This window comes from Montipora capricornis, chromosome 4 (genome assembly GCF_036669925.1).
Source record: "Montipora capricornis isolate CH-2021 chromosome 4, ASM3666992v2, whole genome shotgun sequence".
Taxonomy (NCBI): domain Eukaryota; kingdom Metazoa; phylum Cnidaria; class Anthozoa; order Scleractinia; family Acroporidae; genus Montipora; species Montipora capricornis.
The window spans coordinates 44,688,499-44,706,349 of NC_090886.1; the positions used below are offsets into that span (position 1 = coordinate 44,688,499).

A 17,851-nucleotide genomic window follows, 5' to 3' on the forward strand; every position below is an offset into this window, starting at 1 on the left:
TCGATAACAGGCGTATCAACCCCAGAAATGTTACGAATGCATTCACCCTTGGAGAGTGTTTATCTTGTTTGGAAACGATAATCCCAAAACCGGAAGTGTGACAAGAACAGGGTATTATCCCCGAAAATCTTGTCATTCATTGATTACAGCCTGTCACGTACAGTCGTGACATGTTTTCATCTGGGCATGCCCAGTCAAGCAAAGGAAGTTCATTATGCAAAATGTATTCAAACAAACACAAAACTGCTGTCCGTCGATCGAGAGCAGGTATCATCGAGATTGCGGTAAAACGGGACGATTCTTCAAGGCAATTTTTGTAAACGATGCCTGGATATCGGGCCTTTTTCGTCCCAGCCGTCAGCGAAAATTTATTGTGTAGGATTTGTCACTTGCCTGTTCGAAGAGCAGTACAGGTTTCGGTTTGTGGACATCGCTTCTGTGATTCTTGTCTCAATGGAGCATTTAGCAACACGAGGTAAGTAACTTCATGTGCGTTCTTTTTCCGGTTGATCTTTGTGGTTTGCATGTGTTCTCTACAGACATAAAGAGTTTAATTCTTGATCTACACTCGTTTAAGCTTAAATTGAGCAAAATCCCGCGAGAAACAGATTTCGAAATTTCAAAGCGCGCGAGTATTAAATCTCGGACGTTTATATTTGCTGTGAAACTTCTGACATTCATCTTACGCTATGAAACAGAGATATCTCAGAAGCTTGCTCTGAAAAATAGTATTATTGGAAGTTTTTTTTTTCATTTTGCGCATAAACTTGTTTTATCCAAAAAAATTGATAGAATGTGCAAATATTTTTATAAGTTATTTCAGTAGACTCCTGCTTCGCTGCGGGATACCAAGAAAGGGGTTCTCGTTAGAATATTTTGTCCCGTTAGTTTGGAGCCTCATTTGTGAGGCGATGAGTCTTCGCGCAACTCGCGAATGAAAAGTGAGATGACATTGATATGATTTCCAGAGGGAGTGTGATTGTATAGGATGACAGTCCAAAGTTTACTCTTTAGACTGTGATACAAAGGATGTATTTACTGAGGAAAGTTCAACTTGTAAACATTTATGGGGCGTCTTGTTTTTAGACACAGACCTAAGCAACCTCTGAAAATACCATCTTCTAACAAGATGGATTTTTGCTCGAGCGCATTCAGACATAGACTGTAATGCTGGTCACACAAGGGTACAACGATTGAATTTATTTATATTTATATTCTTCCGATTTTCAAAACTTTGTGGAATAAATTTTCGCGATTGTTGAAATTTATAAATGATTTTATACAATGCCCTGTGTCTTGTATAGTGTGTGTTATCGTTTTCTAAACAGCATGCTACAGCCTACATTTTCGATATTTCAGTTGTTACAGTCGACGGCATGAAATATTCGGCAGGTAGTGTCCGTCCTACATTCTGATTTCGAAAAATGTCTGCTTTCTAGCCAGAAGTGATGACGTTGTTTTCTCACTCTTTCCATGTCGTTATGACATTATTTCCCATCGAGAGAAATTTCCTTTTGCATGGAGAGCGCAAAGAATTTTAAATGGCTTTATTTATTTTGTTTTTTTGGTTATTGTCTACCTTTGCCGTAAACTATATTCAGCTCTGACAACAGGGTGGTTTCCTACTCTTTGGGAAAAGAAAACAGTCGAAAGAGACGCTGGTTCCACGCCGGAAATTGTTTACTTTTTTCGTGAAACGATCCCATTTATGACCACAAGCACAAGTGTGGCCTTGATGAATCATGTCCGAAATATTTTCATTCTAGATGCATAAAATTTATTCTCCACTATCGTTTTTAAATCGATTTTACAGGGATTTAATTTGAAATTTAGCATCAAATGTTTCAAGCAGAGATACTTTTTACCAAAGTACACATCTCGAATTGAAGCACCACTATTTTAGCCAGTTCAAAAGGCTTTATCATTCTGGAATCAAGAAATGTATTACTTTTAATAACATTAATAACAATAACAAAGGCATAAAGCCCTTCTTTTCTTTCAAAGTTCGGCTCTTTTGAACGGACGGTATTGTACACAAATATTTAATGCTCCCCAGTTGATCGGAAACGAAGCGTCAAAGATACGCAGTGAACAGACATGCAGCAGTTAGTTATTGCCAAACATGAAAGATAAATTTTAATGCATTAGGGGTATCAACATCTCTCTTCTTAAAAGTATTTACAAAACGAAATACCTCTCTTAATTTTCCCGTTTCTGTTGATAAGAATTAAGAATTAAGTTTGTTGGTTGCGTGACTTGTGTGTTATGAAATTGACACTTGTGATAAAGTAACTCTCAAGTTTTCCATTCGTCTGCCATCTTTAATTGCGGTTTTGACAGAATACTGTGCCAAAATAATGCTTGAATCAACACATAGCCATGTTTTATCTATGCATGTCATATTATACGGCGCAACACACGCTGACATACACCTTTTAAGGAAAACAAACAAGAAGTCGGCGCTGTGCATTGCAAATGCGGTGGACGAAATTTACATCAAATCCGAAATTACGTGCCTGCGTTTGCGAGTAAATGATATTTAACGTGAGAACAGAACTGCAAATTGTAACTTTGAATCTGTACTATTATTAAAGAGCCTTATTGTTTGTCAAAATGAAATGAATGCATTTAAATTCACAAGAATCGGGAGCTTTTTGCGAGAAAATTCTTGTCAGATGTCGAAGAGGTATTTGTTTGCAAAACTGGTGAAACTTCGATTTCACTTTTCAAATCGGTTCATTTGCATAAGAAATAAAAAGAAACATCAAATCACCACGGCGTTATCGTAATCAACATATTCGCTCTTTGTGGTTTTAAAACGGAAATTTTTGTCTCAAAGGTCCGAACATTTTTTGCGAGAAAACTTTCAAAATTCTGGAACCTTGAGATTTGTGTCGATAAACAGGTTAACCGTGGTTTTTTAATTCATTTATACTTTATCTTGGTTTCTTTGTGAAATTCACCCTTTAGAGTCAAAGTAAGAGTATTTTACAAAGATGCAACGTGTTGGGTTCACCTCTCGAGTATTGATCATCTTTTCTTTCAATCGCTTTGAACGAATATACTTTGTTTGGTGGCGTTCCGTTGCCTACCATCACTGATTTGTCCAGTATTTGCTTCAAAAAAAGTTCGAATAAACATGCCGTGGTCTAAAAATCCCTTCATGACTTGTTTCGTGGTTTCGTGACCATGCACTGCATGATAGATGCGGTTTCGTTTAATATTCATGCCGTCATTTTCGTTAATAGCTGTTTGAAGATGTAAACTGGACTGCTTTACAGAAACTCTTCCGGTTGGTCAAGGCTTTCATTTCCCAGCGATGAGAAAATTATCGGCAATGTGTTTTTGTCTTCATAAGTGAGAGCTTTAATCCGCCAACAAAGCTTTGCATTACATATCCAAGTTAATTTGGACGTACCGTGAACATTGAATAAAGTAATTGTCAACTGAAGTTAATTCGAAACCTTTAAGGCTTTGCTTCTAAATCCCGCAGCGCAAGATAATAAGCCGACTCTTGTCAAAGTCAATGCAAGCATTAACCAAGAATTCGTAATTACACCAGGTGGACGCCCTAGTCTTTGTTTGAGAATGGAAAACTGATATCTTACGGTTTGTCGTCTTCCAGTGGTGACGGACACTCGTGCGTGATGAGTTAATGAAGCGGCTTCCAAAATCGACAAATTCTCGCTTTTAACAGAGTACGGATAGAGTAGTAAAAAATGCCTCGTCTTTACATTTGGATTCTCCCTCCTCCATCTCCTAGGCAAGCAGCTCGGCTTCGATGCCCAGTGGACAGCTCAACTATTGATCTTTCTCAGGTAAGACCACTTAATACTGACCCAAAACACTTAATTGCATATGCTATAGAATTAAATTTGCTGAAAATTCTCGAGATTGTTTGCGTACATTGTTTGTTGCGTATGTGCTTAGCTTTTTCATGGGTGTCGAGTTGATTTTCAATGCTTTAACAACTACGTCTTTCGTGTACTTCTGATGCCACCCAAGAAGCCACTATTGAACGATGCGACGGCCAATCACTGAAAAACGAGACCTGTTGTCTCCGCGACTTTGACAAGCCGAGGTTTTGTTGTTTTGGTTTCAGTTTACAACTTGTTTGAAATTTTCAAGTTCTATCACTGAACATAATCTCTTGTTGTAAACGCAAGCCAAGGAATGTTCTGTTTGGCATAGTTAAGGACGGTGCCTACTAATTATCTCTCAAAAATGCATGGTTATCCCCAATTTTGTTTTTGGATACCGAGATCACTTGCTTAGTTCAGCTTTCTCCGCATAGTTTTGAACCGCGCAAAAATATCCCTTTATTAAAATAAACACCAGCCACAGGAAATCCGAGTATCTCGAGATGCGCAGAACGTATGCGCAATAACAATAGCAGGTACCGTCCTTAATTGAGTTTATGGCTTGTCAACTTATCCCACATTAAAAACCAGGAACGAAACGTTTACATTTCGGCTTTTTATCTAAACTTTTTAAATTTCAGTTTCCATTGTTTCATGTTTTGTGCCTCACAAAAAATGAACTCGTTCTATAGACACGCTTGCTGTAGTACCATTCTTTTTCTTTTGTGGAATGTTGCATTGGCGGGTACGCGCTCATAAAAACCCCCCTTTGTATCTCGATGGAATTAGCGGGTTTGTTTCAAACCAACTCCTTTCATGCAGAAATCCTGCCGTTGAAATCTATTTGTTAGAGATAAGAAGTGCAAATTGTGACCATCTGTTTCTCAGAGGTTTAACCGGGCTTTCTTATTGATAGATTACGCAAGATTGAGAAGGCTTAGGCAGGTATCCAGCTATTGAAATCTTGACTCTGGTTTTAAGAATTTTCGAAGGTTTTCTATTTTGGAAAGATAATTACGACGTGATTGTTCTTTTGGATTAGCGTGCCTTTAATCGGATTGGAGAATGAAACCGAAAGATCGAAATATCCCCAGGAACGTGCTCGCCTGAACGCCTTTTCTTCCAAAAAAAAAAAAAAAACACCAAAGAAGAGGATTTTGAAAATCAGTTTTGTTGCAAGTTATTAAGATCTGTGACTGCTTTGTCATCATCAGACACATTGAAGAAGGTATTTTTTCGTAAACAATGGCCTTTTTTATACTAGAGACGCACGATTCGTCTGGGACGAACTTGGGCAAACTCTTTTTCTGAGTTTGTTAAAATCGTCTGGTATAAAGACGGGCACAAGATGCATAATGCATCTCGACAAACTATCCACTTTAGTTCGTCGTCGAAGACGCACTAAACTGGATAATTCGTCCAGACGCATTATACGTCTTGTGCCCTTGTTTATACTAGACGAATTTAGGGACCGTTCATTTTTTATGAGAAAGGGGGGGCTGGTGGGATTTGGGGGGGGCCACTAAAAAAAAATTGGCTTGAAAGGGGGGGCCAGCCGAAAAAAAATGAAGGAAAAGGGGGGGTTGGACGAAAAAATTAGATTAAAAATAGGATAAGAGATTTTACAGATTGAGGAAAAAATTGACCTCTTTTATTTATAACAAATATACTAAAACATTTCCAGGGTATTCAAGAAAACTTCTCAACAGCTTTTTATATATTTTATAATAACAGTGAACGTACCATAATAACAGTCTTGAATAGTAACAACTTTCTTTTCATTCATAAAAATGTTGTTATCAAGCGCATATTAAACAAAGACCAATAATTTGAGTCCTGTAATTGGAACTGACCTCGTTACCAAGGCTTTTTCTGAGAGATTTCTGAGGTTTTCTTGTGGAGTAAAGGTAGGACAAGTTTGTTCTTTTTGTTGTGAATGGACTGGACCACCTATAGGGAGATGCCCCAAACCATTTCCTGATCATGCCTGCCTTCCAAAGTACCACTACCTTCCTTATCAGCAGACCCCAAATGAGGGGCGTGATCCAGACGATTGGCAACCAAGAGTCCAGTTGAAAGACGCGCATGCCAGTTTTGTTTGACCCAGAGAGCGTAGCTAGATTTGGAGACAAATTCATTGTGCAACCAAAGTTTGTGGTTGACTATCTCCAGCATCTTGAGGTCATGGAGTTCAAAAAAAAGAAGAGACTGGAGGAAAGGGCAAGGGAAAGTAGGGAGGCAAGAGAAAAGTCCTATGAAGATTATCATTGGGCTAATTTGTGTGAAGATGCCACCAAGCTAAAAAAGCTCCGTGTGCCAGAATTGAACAAATACTTAAAACATCATGGGCTATTAAAACAGCATCAGAAGAGGAACAAGAATGACAAAGTGAAGACAATTATGGGACACTTCTTGCGAATGAATACTCTCAGAACTGGACAAGCCGAAGTGGGAGGCAGGAATGAATCAGGTCAACTAAACAGCAGTGATGAAAGCAGTGATCATGAGGGAGAGGAAACTGATGATGACTACAAGAGTGATGCCCCTGACTCTGAAGACGACTCAAATGATGTCGTTCTTGCTTTTATCGCCTCAGATGAGGAATACGCAGACGAGCGGCCACCTACAACACGCTCAGGACGAGCTGTAACAAGAAGAGCAGAAATTGACTTTTCATTCTTTTGAGTGATTTGTTAAAAGCAGCTTTCTAGCTTTCAGGTTTCTTTCAATAAATTATGTGAAATGTAACAAAACGAAATTTTAATGCTGCGGTAACTTTTAACACCATATTTATTTTTTATTCAAGGGGGGGGGGGGCCTTCCAAAAAATTACTCTGATGAGGGGGGGGGGGGGGGGCAGGAGAAAAAAAAACGGAAATTGGGGGGGGGGGGGGGTCATACAATTTTCAAATTACACTCCTCCAAATTCCACCAGCCCCCCCTACCCCATAAAAAATGAACGGTCCCTTAACAGACGCAGAAAAAAAGTTTGCTCACGTTCGTCCCAGACGGATTATGCGTCTTAGATAGTTCGTCCAGTCTTTACACTAGACAAATAACATGAGAGACGCATAATTCGTCTGGACGGATTATACGTCAGTGGTATAAAAACGGCCAGTTACGATGACAGTGAATTACATATATTTTCAACCACAATTGATAGTAAACTTAAATCATTTTGTCTCGCCTGCACCTAATTTGTGAAAGAAATGGCAAAGTTTCAGATTAAAGCAAAGGACCGTGGGAAGAGTCACACGTTCTTCTCGTTTTTAACACGTGCTTTGCGCACCTCGTAAATCCGTTTCCTTGTCTCCCCTTAGGAAGTGCCATTTAATTAGGAGGCAGAACGTTGGTGCTAATAAAGAACTGACGTGCACATCTTTGTCTGTTTTGTTGTAGATTTATGCAGATGACGTGACAAATCAGATGATATTTGCACTTAACGTCTTCTGCGATCATTACCAGCTAGGCTGCAAATGGAAGGGGCAGTTGAAGAAGCTGGAGGTAGCATTTCATTTCATTTGGTATTACTATTGATAATCCCACCCTCTTCCTACCACCGCCGCACCCACCGTTGGAAAGTTGCAAAATAATGATGGACGTGTAGACTGCACACAGGCTCTCCGTGCGCGTCGGATGGCGCGCGGTCATGAGCTGGGGAATTGGAAGAGTGTGGGGAAAAGAAAAAAATTATCTCTTTTTTCTCGCTCGCTCCAATTCCTTACATGTTGTCCGCGCGCCATTCGACGCACGGAGAGGAGAGCCTGTGTGCGGGCTATTTTACCAGTGGGAAGACATCAGCCATCCAAAGAAATGCCCCTAGTAATTGCCAGGCAATTTCTTATGGGACGAAAGTCTCTGATTTCGTAGTAAGCAACCTTTCGAAAGACATTTCCCACAAGAAATCTTGATCTTGTTTACGCGTATTCCTCCCGCAAGCCAACCACAAGCATCACTCGGGAAGGTAATGAAATCTAACAAGTTAAAATAGCATTTGCCTAAGAGATTCTAATCCGTGCGAATTTAAGGGACACTGCGTTTGAGTCTCATATGAGCAACTCTGACCGATAACAACAAACGCTGGCAATCAAATGGGACTTAACACAACGCAGTAATGCAGCCAGGGGCCCATTTCTCGAAAGTCCCGAAAACTTTTCGGGCCCGAAAAGCCATTTGTGAAACTGTCAACCGCTTGTTCTGGAAAGCCGATCTTTTGAATGTCTCTAAGGGAACAAAAAGAAAAAGGAATGTAAAGTTTGACGACTTAAATCCTCTCCGTTCTTGAGATACAAAAGGAATGGGCCATTTCCGAGTTGCTGTTTGTCTCGGCTTCGAAGTGAGTCTTGGTGCTCAACTATTGTAAGGGAAATGAGTTTGATTTGAATAAGAATACGCAACTCATTTCCATTTGAGTGGTTGTGCACCAGGCCTCGCTTTGAAACTGAGGCATGCAGCAACTCGTAAATGGGCTATTGCGACACCCAAAAATGGCCCGTAAAGTTTCGGGACTTTCGAGAAACGGGCCCTAGGGCCGAAGCTTGTAGAGCGCAAGCTCAAGTCACAAGAATGTTTTCCTTTCACCACGGTCCTTTTGGCTAAAATAATATGCGAGATTTCGAAGCGTATTACTCACTTTAAAACCGTGACAGTCGTCATATGAACGACTTAAGAAGCGCAATCGCGAACATTAGTATATGTAATCACACGGGCCTGAAGGCAATTAAGGATTAATTTAAAGCGTATTTTCGATGTTTTGACAAAATTTTGACGAGGGTAATTTGGAAAACTTTGAAAATACAAGTTAAATTAATCCTGAATTGCACAAGGGCACATTTTGATTACATACATGTTAATCATATAGAGGGCAAAATTGTTGAGGGATGCTCGTTCAATACCGCGACAAATGGCAATCAACTTTTATTCGCTTTCATTCGGTTAAAGTTCAATTCAAGAAATCGTTGCTGTCGACGGAAATACGCTTAAAATGTATTGTATATGTGGACAAAAAGCAGTTTAATCAGAGTCAAAATCTGGAAGAAGCTCTGGATAAGAACTGTTAACCAATCAGGATGGAGTAATCATGTCCTCTTGATTACCAAAAGCGCCCTAGTGATTAAGAAAAGATGCCCTCCGTCTCAGCCAATCATTATTCAGTAATTTTGCCCCGTATGTGATAAGTAACAAAACTGCACACGTTCAATTTGAATCTTTACGACACTGTCAATTTGAATAAGGCCATAATTGTGTGAACTCTTTCGCCACTCTGTTGATTCGTATCCTATAGGATCATATGGCAAGTTGCAAGTACGCTCTTGTGGACTGCATTGCTGGCTGTGGTCAGAAAATTCAACGAAGAAAGATATCGGATCATGTCAAGAAAGACTGCGTCAAACGATGGGTAAAATGTCCCCGATGCAAAAAGGAAACCACTTTTGAAAATCTGCAGGTAATAGGATCTTTTGTCAATTTGAAATTATCAGCGCAACATGTCACTTTTTTTCAGCATCCACTGTCCTCCAACCGATTTTGACTCACTCCTCAAAATGTTTTCGCAGAGCCATAACTGTCCTGCTGCGCGGAAGAACCCGGATGAAGATGTAGTGACTTGCAGTAATGGCTGCGGCAGCAGATTGAAGAGAAGCCAGATGCCGCTGCACCTAAGGAACGAGTGTTCACATCGCTGGGTTTACTGTGATTACTGTTCAGTAGAAATCGTTTTCAAAGATAAACAGGTTTGTTTGATAAATATTTATCAGTATTTTGAGTTTAAGTACTTTGTGAAAAACAATACCACACGTGCGTGAAAGGTCATGAAGGACGAATCTTTAACATTGTTTTGTGCCTATTTTCTCTTGTAGGAACACTTGAAACGTTGCAGGACTTCACGCTCGCAGAACGACCAGTTAGCTTTGAAAAGAGGCGGGAATCACCGCCAGAGCATGCCGCATAACTCAGTCCGCTTTGACACAAGGAACATGCGCATTGGTAACCGCAGCAACAGCACGTCTCAGGAAGTATTAGCTCCCAGCCCTGCACCACCCATGCGTTCAGCCTCCTTTCCAGCCTTTCTCAACTACGTTGGCCGTGAAGAGTTTGGGAGCGAGGTGGTGTATCGTGGTTCGGAGAGAAGTAGGTCCAACACTACGGGTCAAGTGGAACTTGAAAGCGAGTCTGACATTTTCACGTGTACATGTGGCCGAAGGATATCACGTGGTACGATTACGTCGCACATGTCGGACGAGTGTCCTAAGAGACTGACCAAGTGTCAGTATTGTCGGGCACAAGTAAAGTTCGAAGACATGCAGGTTGGTATTCGGACAATCTGGTGAATTTTCAATGAATATCCATGATGCCATGAGGTTATGCGATTTTTTTGGTGATATCTTGTTCAATTTTTTTCTTCTTTTGCAGAGCCATCTTCAAGTTTGTCCTCGGTTTCCTCTAAGCTGTCCAAACAGTTGTGGTGTCTCGCAGATTCCGCGAGAAGAGGTCAGTCGTCAATGTCACATTGACTGTTGTAAATACATGTAGCCTCTGTGGCTATGACGAGTTCGCCTGCTTTTGGATTTTGTGGGGATCCCTTTTCACTTCATGCCCTGTTTGAGGTTGTGCACAACCGTAAAATAGTCTGAGTTCGCCCCCCCCCCCCCCCCCCACCCTCTTCCTCATCCTCCCCCGTCAGCAATTATGTCTCAAATTGCAAGTAAAGAAAGGCACGCCTGCTTTCGATAAACGTCTCGAATTGCCCTTTTAATGCTTAGAACGGGAACGTTCGTGCACTGTTTGTTTCCTTCAAAGAGTAGAGTTAGGGGTACACTTTGAGACGTTTTTCGCCTGTGTTACTCACGCAAAGGAACGTTCAAGTTTAAGTGCTACTATGACCAAAAAATGAATTTTTCTTTTTCTTTGGATTTCAAAACTATGTTAACTAAACACTAAGTAACCCTAGTTTTAAGCCTTAATTTACAAAAAAGACATCTGTTTATTTTAACTGCATGGAATTTTCCTACTTAATGGTCCGCCATCAATGACTTTAAAATCTTGAGAGCTAGATCGAGGAGTAAATGACGTCAAAGACTCAATAGTTTAAGAATAAAATGCGTGTGTACGCGGCTGCATTAATATGCAGCACGGGACCTCAGGGCTTTGAGACTTTTAAACTCGTGTTTTGCGTAAATAGTAAGCTGCGTTTATACTCTGGAATGTTAAAGAAGAATGTTAAGAATGAAATGCGTGTGTACGCGGCTGCATTAATATGCAGCACGGGACTTTAGGGCTTTGAGACTTTTAAACTCGTGTTTTGCGTAAATAGTAAGCTGCGTTTATACTCTGGAATGTTAAACTTGTGAGTAAATGGCATCACTCTCCCCTAGATCCAACGCTCTGAGGTCCAATCGGTCAGTTTTGAATGTGAGTAATGGCGGACCGTGAAATCCAAAACTTACACTCAAAGTAGGCAGCCTTTGGATAAAAATCAAAGCTCAAAATTTTGCCAGTCAGGTGTTTAGCAAACACACTCGAAATCTGACCGAAAAAAGGAAGTGATTTTTTGACCATAGTGGCACTTTACTGAACAAAGAAAGTGGTCACTTCGTAACGTATATTTAAATTCAGAATGAACCTCATTATTTGCAACGTTGAATGATTCTGACTCAATCTAAAGCTCGTAATTTGCTCATTATTTATTTATTTTTTTGCGGTCTAGGTCGATCGCCATCTTTCTCACGATTGTCGCTCAAATCACGTCCATTGTCCCTTCAAACATGTAGGCTGTGAACACCAAGTAAGTGAAGTTGATTTCCCGGGGTATCGTCAGTTGCTGCCTTTGGGTCTCCCAATCATTTCGTGTATCATGATTGGTTAATTAACTGATACTTGTATTGTTTCAATTTGTGTACAGTGTTCACAGCGTACCCTTGCACAACACCTTGATAATGACATGAAAAATCACTTGGAGCTTGTGTCGCAACTTGCTATTGATCAACAAAGAGAGCTCGACGAACTCCGAGAAATCGTGAAACACTGCAAACCTTTCGCCGACAGCAAGCTCTACTGGAGAATCGACGACTTTTGGAGGAAATTCGAAGAAGCGAAACAAAAAACAGGAATGGAAATACACAGTCCGCCCTTCTACACAAGCCCCTATGGCTATAAGTTTAAAATCGTGATGTTTCCGTACGGTAATGGAAGCGGAGAGGGATCTCACCTTTCCTTGTACGTCCGTCTTCTTCCAGGCGAATTCGACGCACTTCTTAAGTGGCCTTTCGAAGGTGAGATCACTTTGTCGCTTTTGGATCAAAATAGGAACTCGAACAGGGGCCAACGGAATATCAGTCAATCCTTTAGTCCGGACCCAAACTGGAAAAGCTTCCAGAGGCCCAGTAAAAATGGCTCTACGCTCGGGTTCGGCTACCCACAATTTGTTTCGCACCGTGGTCTGGAATCTACGAACTATGTTAAGGATAACTGCTTGTTTATGAAGGCAACCATCGACTGTAAATACTCTGTTGACCTGTGATGATGATGAAGTATTAATTCCAGATTAAAATTGGACATTCTGAAACAGGTTTTTCCAAAGGGTTGGGATTTTTAAGAATAAAACAAATTCTAAATTTTATATGCTAATAAGTGATTTAATGCAAACATAAGGGGATAGAAAGCTTTTGCTAAATCTCAAATGTTCTCATTTCCGAAAGAGGTAAAATATTATTTTATAGTTTTGGTCAACTAGAGGAGAAAGAAAGAGCAAATATTGGAACTGCTACGTTATTAGCGTTGTGAGAAACTGACCCACCAAGCGAGGGAGTTTTAATTAAGTCGCGCAGTGTAAAGGAATCCAGGTAGCCTCCGGATTCCGGATATCCCGGATCCCGAGTCGTGAATTCCGGATTTCCACACTCACAGGTTCCACCAATGGATCCTGGATTCCATTGAAATCTGTGGATTCTGGATTCCTTAACGTCGGGCGATTTAAGTCAATGGAAAATATGTATACTTAAAATGCATGTACAAAGTTAAAAACCTAAGGTAAGAGCCGATGCTAAGAAAGCTGTATAAATTACCAGTTTAAAGTTGAATGCAATATGCTTCATGATATGATAGCAGCAACCTTTTTCTGACTTGTGACGTAGAACAAGGCAAAGCGATCAGCAATCTGCAAGCCTTTTTCCGCGATTTTCGCTTTGTTTGGATGTGATTATTATGTCTGCAGTTCAAAATTTCGTGTTTCTGTTTCTGCTGTAAATTTTAGCATACTCAGTTCGAAGTGCTCCTTCAAGTTAGGGTTAGCTTCATTCTAGGCCTTTCTTGAGAAGCAGAGTTTAATTAAGCAACATTGTGGTATTCATCGTCTGTATTCCTAAACACGAGTGATATTGGAGTCGGTAATGTAGCAGCTCTCGTAACCTGCTATTGTTTGGTATTGTAAGCAGATGTTATTGTTTTCAAGTCTAAGTCATTGTTTCACTTGTTTTGTTTTGTTTTTGTTTTTGGCTTGGGTATCGAGCCATTCACATTGTACATTACGAGAGCTGCTACGTGATTCATTGGAGTTGGGGACAAAGAGCGAGGCGACAATTCGTGACGCTTATAAGAAACAGGGTGCATTTAATTACGTGCCTTTGTTGACTTCTGGCAGGAAGTTGCGCGGCTACAAATCCACTTGTCAACTACATACAATCTTCGGTTGCATTATTTAATAATTTCTGTTCTTATCTCCGGTTTATAAGGATTGAACGGACGACTGGCATAAGTTTTCCCAAAAGAACACGTAGTCAACAACATTTCGGCTCGTAAAGGTCGTTTGCGCGCCAAAATAGTCAAAGCGACGTTGATGTCTCTTCTAAAAATAAGCCCTTGATGTTGAGTTCGTTCGCGATTTTCTACCTCATTCAGGTTGTATCATGGGGCGAAGTATCCTACGACTGTATTGGAAGGAATGGCATTGAAGTTAATATAGAGAATGACTGAGAGTTTCATTATCGTGTGCTGACGTTCTCGACAAAAAAAAGACCATGAATTTCGTCACTGATTTCACGTTGTTTTTGTGGAGAACGACAATGTACCATAATGTTGAGCAACTGTATGGGCTCATTAGTGATGCGCAGTTACTTTGCCCCATCCCCATAACTGTTGACCTCTACGTTGCTTCAACTCTCAAACACGCATTTTATTTTGTTTATTCTCGACTTGCAAATGACGTTACAGTGGCCATGATTGATCCTCCGCAGGAGCCTACATCTCCAATACTAGATCTATGTAACGGCATTTTCACAGACCAGCGGCAAGTTTTAGACGAGTTCTTAAATGAGATTTGGCTTGCACGGTTACAAGTGGCCATTCTCAATCCCAGGGGCTGTCGTCTGCATGAAAGTGAGATTGAAGTCCAAGGTAACCAGAGGTTTTCTTCTTTTCGCAGATTCGCGGTTCTATCGCGACTCACGAAAAAAACTCTGGGAGCAGGGTAGAAAGGTCTGGTTCTGCAGAAAAATCAATCTAAAAATAGCTCGATCTGTAAAAACGCCGTTCCACAAATACAATGAAGTTGTACGCTCCTAATCATTTGGCTCTGTTCTCAGTTTTGTGAAAAAAGAGAGGTGAATAACGTATAGCGTTCGTGTAAGTAACTGCATTCTGTTAGTTACGTTGAACAGTATCGAAGACGGAATAGTTGCGAAAAGAGCGTTTATTCTTATGCCTTTTTTAACCCACCCCTGTAACAGGCAAAACGTAGTTTTCCAGAAAAGTCCCGTAACTTCAAATTTTTAGACAGATTTAAATAAACGTTCATACAATAGCTCGTATCTTTTTGCCGCAAATCTTAGATTTTAAAATATCTTTGGCATTTGGAAACGTGATTTTATGGTGAATATTATATATTTAATACATGAATGTAAGAGGAACATTATGACTTTGTTGGCAAATAATATTGTCTTGGTTTCTAGATTTAAAAAAATAAAAGGGTTGGAGGAGCATTCTAGACAACAACATCATTGAATGTTTGAATATAGCTTACGTACTCCGATGAATTAACTGTAGACATCATTCCAATGTGAAGGTCTTTATCTAATGGCATTTTGACCAGAATCCACTTCCATACAAAAGAGTCATTAAATTTGAATCAAGAACGTTTACGAAAGTTTAAGCTCCTTGCTCCCATGGCTCAGTCACAAACTAGTAAAAGCTGGCCCTGCTTATCAATCTTCCCCGCAGTCTTATCCACGAGATCCGGACGAAAGCATATATAAGGCGCCTCCGATATACGTTTCATGCATGATCCTGGAGCTTAGCCCTATAGATAGATAAAATTAGCTAGGAGTCGATTTTGATGAGGGAGAAACACCGGAGTGTACGCGAAGAGAAATCCTCAGGTTGACATCGCCGGACTGATATTCAGTCTACAGACAGTGGGAAAAGGATATTGTTATGAGTTTATTTTCAGTAGTGACAAAGCAATTCACCTCTTCACATGCACAATCTGCGAGGCATCTGGGAACTTTCAAATAGCGCTGATAAACAGTATTTAAGTCTAAGCACCCATTTTAAAACAGTTATCTTTCAATAACTGCAAGTATACTCGCATGGATCGCATATTGTACAAACTCATTTCTGAATTTTTCGGGCTTCTTTACGCAATTGCAAAAATTGCGTTCATAACTTCGAGGATCATAGCTTCACTTCATTTCTCGTTGTATTACACTAAAGTCAGGCCGCCCCAGTTCTCTGCATTCACATATTACACACTCTGAACTTGAAAACTATCTATCCAAACATGAAAAATCGGAACTTAAGAAACCAATGCTCCTCTCTTCACGTGACTTCATCGGGTTACTTATAGACCAGTAGTAATCTCGGATTATTGACGTGCGTTCGACAGTCGCTTTGGAAGCAAAGGAGAAGGAGAGGGAAAGAAGCAATCTTACAGGAACCAACAATCACGAGGTGAGCGATCGTCATTTGCGCGTACGACAAGTCACTGCACGTACTACGTAATTAAAAATGGCGCTGAAAAAGCAGACGAACGAGAAAACGAAAATATATGCACAGGATACCCAAGATTAGAAACTAACGATTAGGCCATTTCCGAGTTGATGTCTGCCTCCTCTTCAAGTTTTTGTGGTGGCAATTAGTCCTACTTTACATATGAATGGAATCTAATTTTCATAAGAAAAACTTCGTGCTTTGACTCGTTTTGAAGAGGAGGCGGACATGAACTCGCAACGGCCCATTTGTAACACTGGAGGCGCGGTTGACGGTCGCTGCGCTAGCAAGGCTACCGATTTCAGTACCTGGACTACTGGACTCAATTTGACTACTGTCTGTTTTCTGTCATGTGGTCTCATCAATCAGTAGTGCATTCAGAAGAGTTGAATAGAAACAGTTCCTGTTCACTGTATTGGGGATTGTACGAGGATTTAAGTTCAGAGAAATAATATGACAGTAACTTGTAAAAATGCGGAAAATTTTTCCTGCTGAAGGAATTTTTGGTCTTATTTACAGCGCAACGGAAATTTTAATCCACTGTACTCGGAAAAACCCAATCATCTCAGCCACAGTATTTTTCTTTTCTTCACAATTTGCTACGGTCTCGGATAATTGGCCTTCGCCGACTTTCCTTCCACCAAGAAATCCGTTCCTGATTCTTCGGGTTCTGCATAATTGCTGAATACAAATTTTCGTGAGCCTGGACACGGAGAAAAAAAACGCAGTCAAGTCTTCCATTTGGTAATTACCCCCGCAGGGTTTTGGCCAAAACCCGAGGAGGCAACCTAGAAGTCCCCGCGTAAAAAGGGTAAATGTATAAATTGGTAGATATCGTAGGGGGAATCATTCTCGATTTGCTCAACCGAGCGCGCAAGGTGGTATCGGTATTGCTTAAACGAGCGCGCAAGTGGTATTTAATATTAGGCTGATTTAGCAACAGAACGGGAACGTCAGTAGCGACGGCGCGCGCAGAATAAACACCAATGAGAATTCAGAATAGAATAGACTCCACTCTTTTCTTCTCTATTCTAAATTCTCACTGGTAGTTTTGCTGCGCGCGACGTCGCCACTGACGTTCCCGTTCTGTTGCTAAAGCACGCGCGTTTCTGAGACGCGAACGGCAACCGGAAGAGAATATTCCGCGTGCCAGGGCAGAGGTATGTCCCAGATTTTTATACTAACATCTCTAATGGAGAAAAGATACATAGCAATGTAAGTGTGGTTGTGTGAAGACAACTTAAGAGGGAAAACAGCTCACTTCCGGTTGCCGTCCGCGTCTCAAAAACGCACGTGCTTAAGCTCCCTAATTTTTGGTATTGTTCTACGCGACCGACCGAGGTGTTATAGGAGTCACGAAGTAGAAACTCGCACGGAGAACCAAAGTGTTGTTCGGATTAGGGATTGAAAAATCAAACATTGAAGCAGATCTGATGGAAATCGAGTTGCCTGGCTCCAAAAATTGATTTTGTCCAGACACAAATCAGAGACAGGGGCGACGATTTGTCAGACGCAAATCGGAAACAGGGGCGACATGTTCAGCATATAATTTAAACGTATCTCAACTGCCTTTCATACTATCCAAGGCGGGGGCAGATGTAGTGAAAGCTATTACTAGTAATAATTATAATGATCAACTTTAATTACGTGTCAACTGTATTGAGGACACACTACAGAAATCAAACCAAATCGTAGTTTGGCTTATGAGGAGAGGAGAGAACCGGAGTATCAGGAGAAAAACCAGTCTCCGAGCAGAGTAAAGAACCAAGAAACTCAACCAACCTGTGACACCGAGTCTAGGTATCGAACCCGGGCCACATTGGTTGGAAGCAAGTGCTCTCACCATTCACTGCGTCATCACTGCTTCCCTAGTAAAGTCGCTCATAAGCTTTTCTCCGAAGGAAAAAGTGCCCCTAACCCCAAAATATTTTTTTCCCTAAAATGAACCTCCTGCCTTTTTACAGGCTTCAAAACTTGCGAAAAACCAAGCATCTTTGGTTCACGACAGAGTC

General features: G+C 40.7%; 2 protein-coding genes across 2 annotated transcripts in view; one reads left to right on the top strand and one right to left on the bottom strand.

Annotated features, from left to right (window-relative positions):
- The first annotated feature begins 202 nt into the window (after window positions 1–202).
- Window positions 203–13,837, top strand: LOC138047067 (TNF receptor-associated factor 4-like). The gene is made up of 9 exons (XM_068893761.1): window positions 203–475; window positions 3,764–3,818; window positions 7,260–7,364; window positions 9,145–9,306; window positions 9,416–9,592; window positions 9,719–10,165; window positions 10,272–10,349; window positions 11,566–11,643; window positions 11,761–13,837. The coding sequence occupies exons 1-9, from the start codon at window positions 324–326 to the stop codon at window positions 12,376–12,378; spliced, it is 1,872 nt and encodes a 623-aa protein (XP_068749862.1). The 5' UTR covers window positions 203–323; the 3' UTR covers window positions 12,379–13,837.
- Window positions 13,838–15,274: 1,437 nt separating this feature from the next.
- The window catches only part of LOC138047066 (peroxisomal acyl-coenzyme A oxidase 3-like), an 18,393-nt gene continuing 15,816 nt past the window's right edge, over window positions 15,275–17,851 (bottom strand). Inside the window, exon 16 of the mRNA XM_068893760.1 lies at window positions 15,275–16,542. Coding sequence (XP_068749861.1) covers window positions 16,429–16,542 — 114 coding nt within the window. The 3' untranslated portion in view covers window positions 15,275–16,428. The remainder of the gene's footprint in view (window positions 16,543–17,851) is intronic.

Coding starts and splice junctions, on each gene's coding strand:
- LOC138047067 (XM_068893761.1), top strand. CDS start 324: ATGCCTGGATATCGGGCCTTTTTCGTCCCAGCCGTCAGCGAAAATTTA. Junction 476..3,763: donor GGAGCATTTAGCAACACGAG/GTAAGTAACTTC, acceptor TCCATCTCCTAG/GCAAGCAGCTCGGCTTCGAT. Junction 10,350..11,565: donor CGCAGATTCCGCGAGAAGAG/GTCAGTCGTCAA, acceptor TTTGCGGTCTAG/GTCGATCGCCATCTTTCTCA.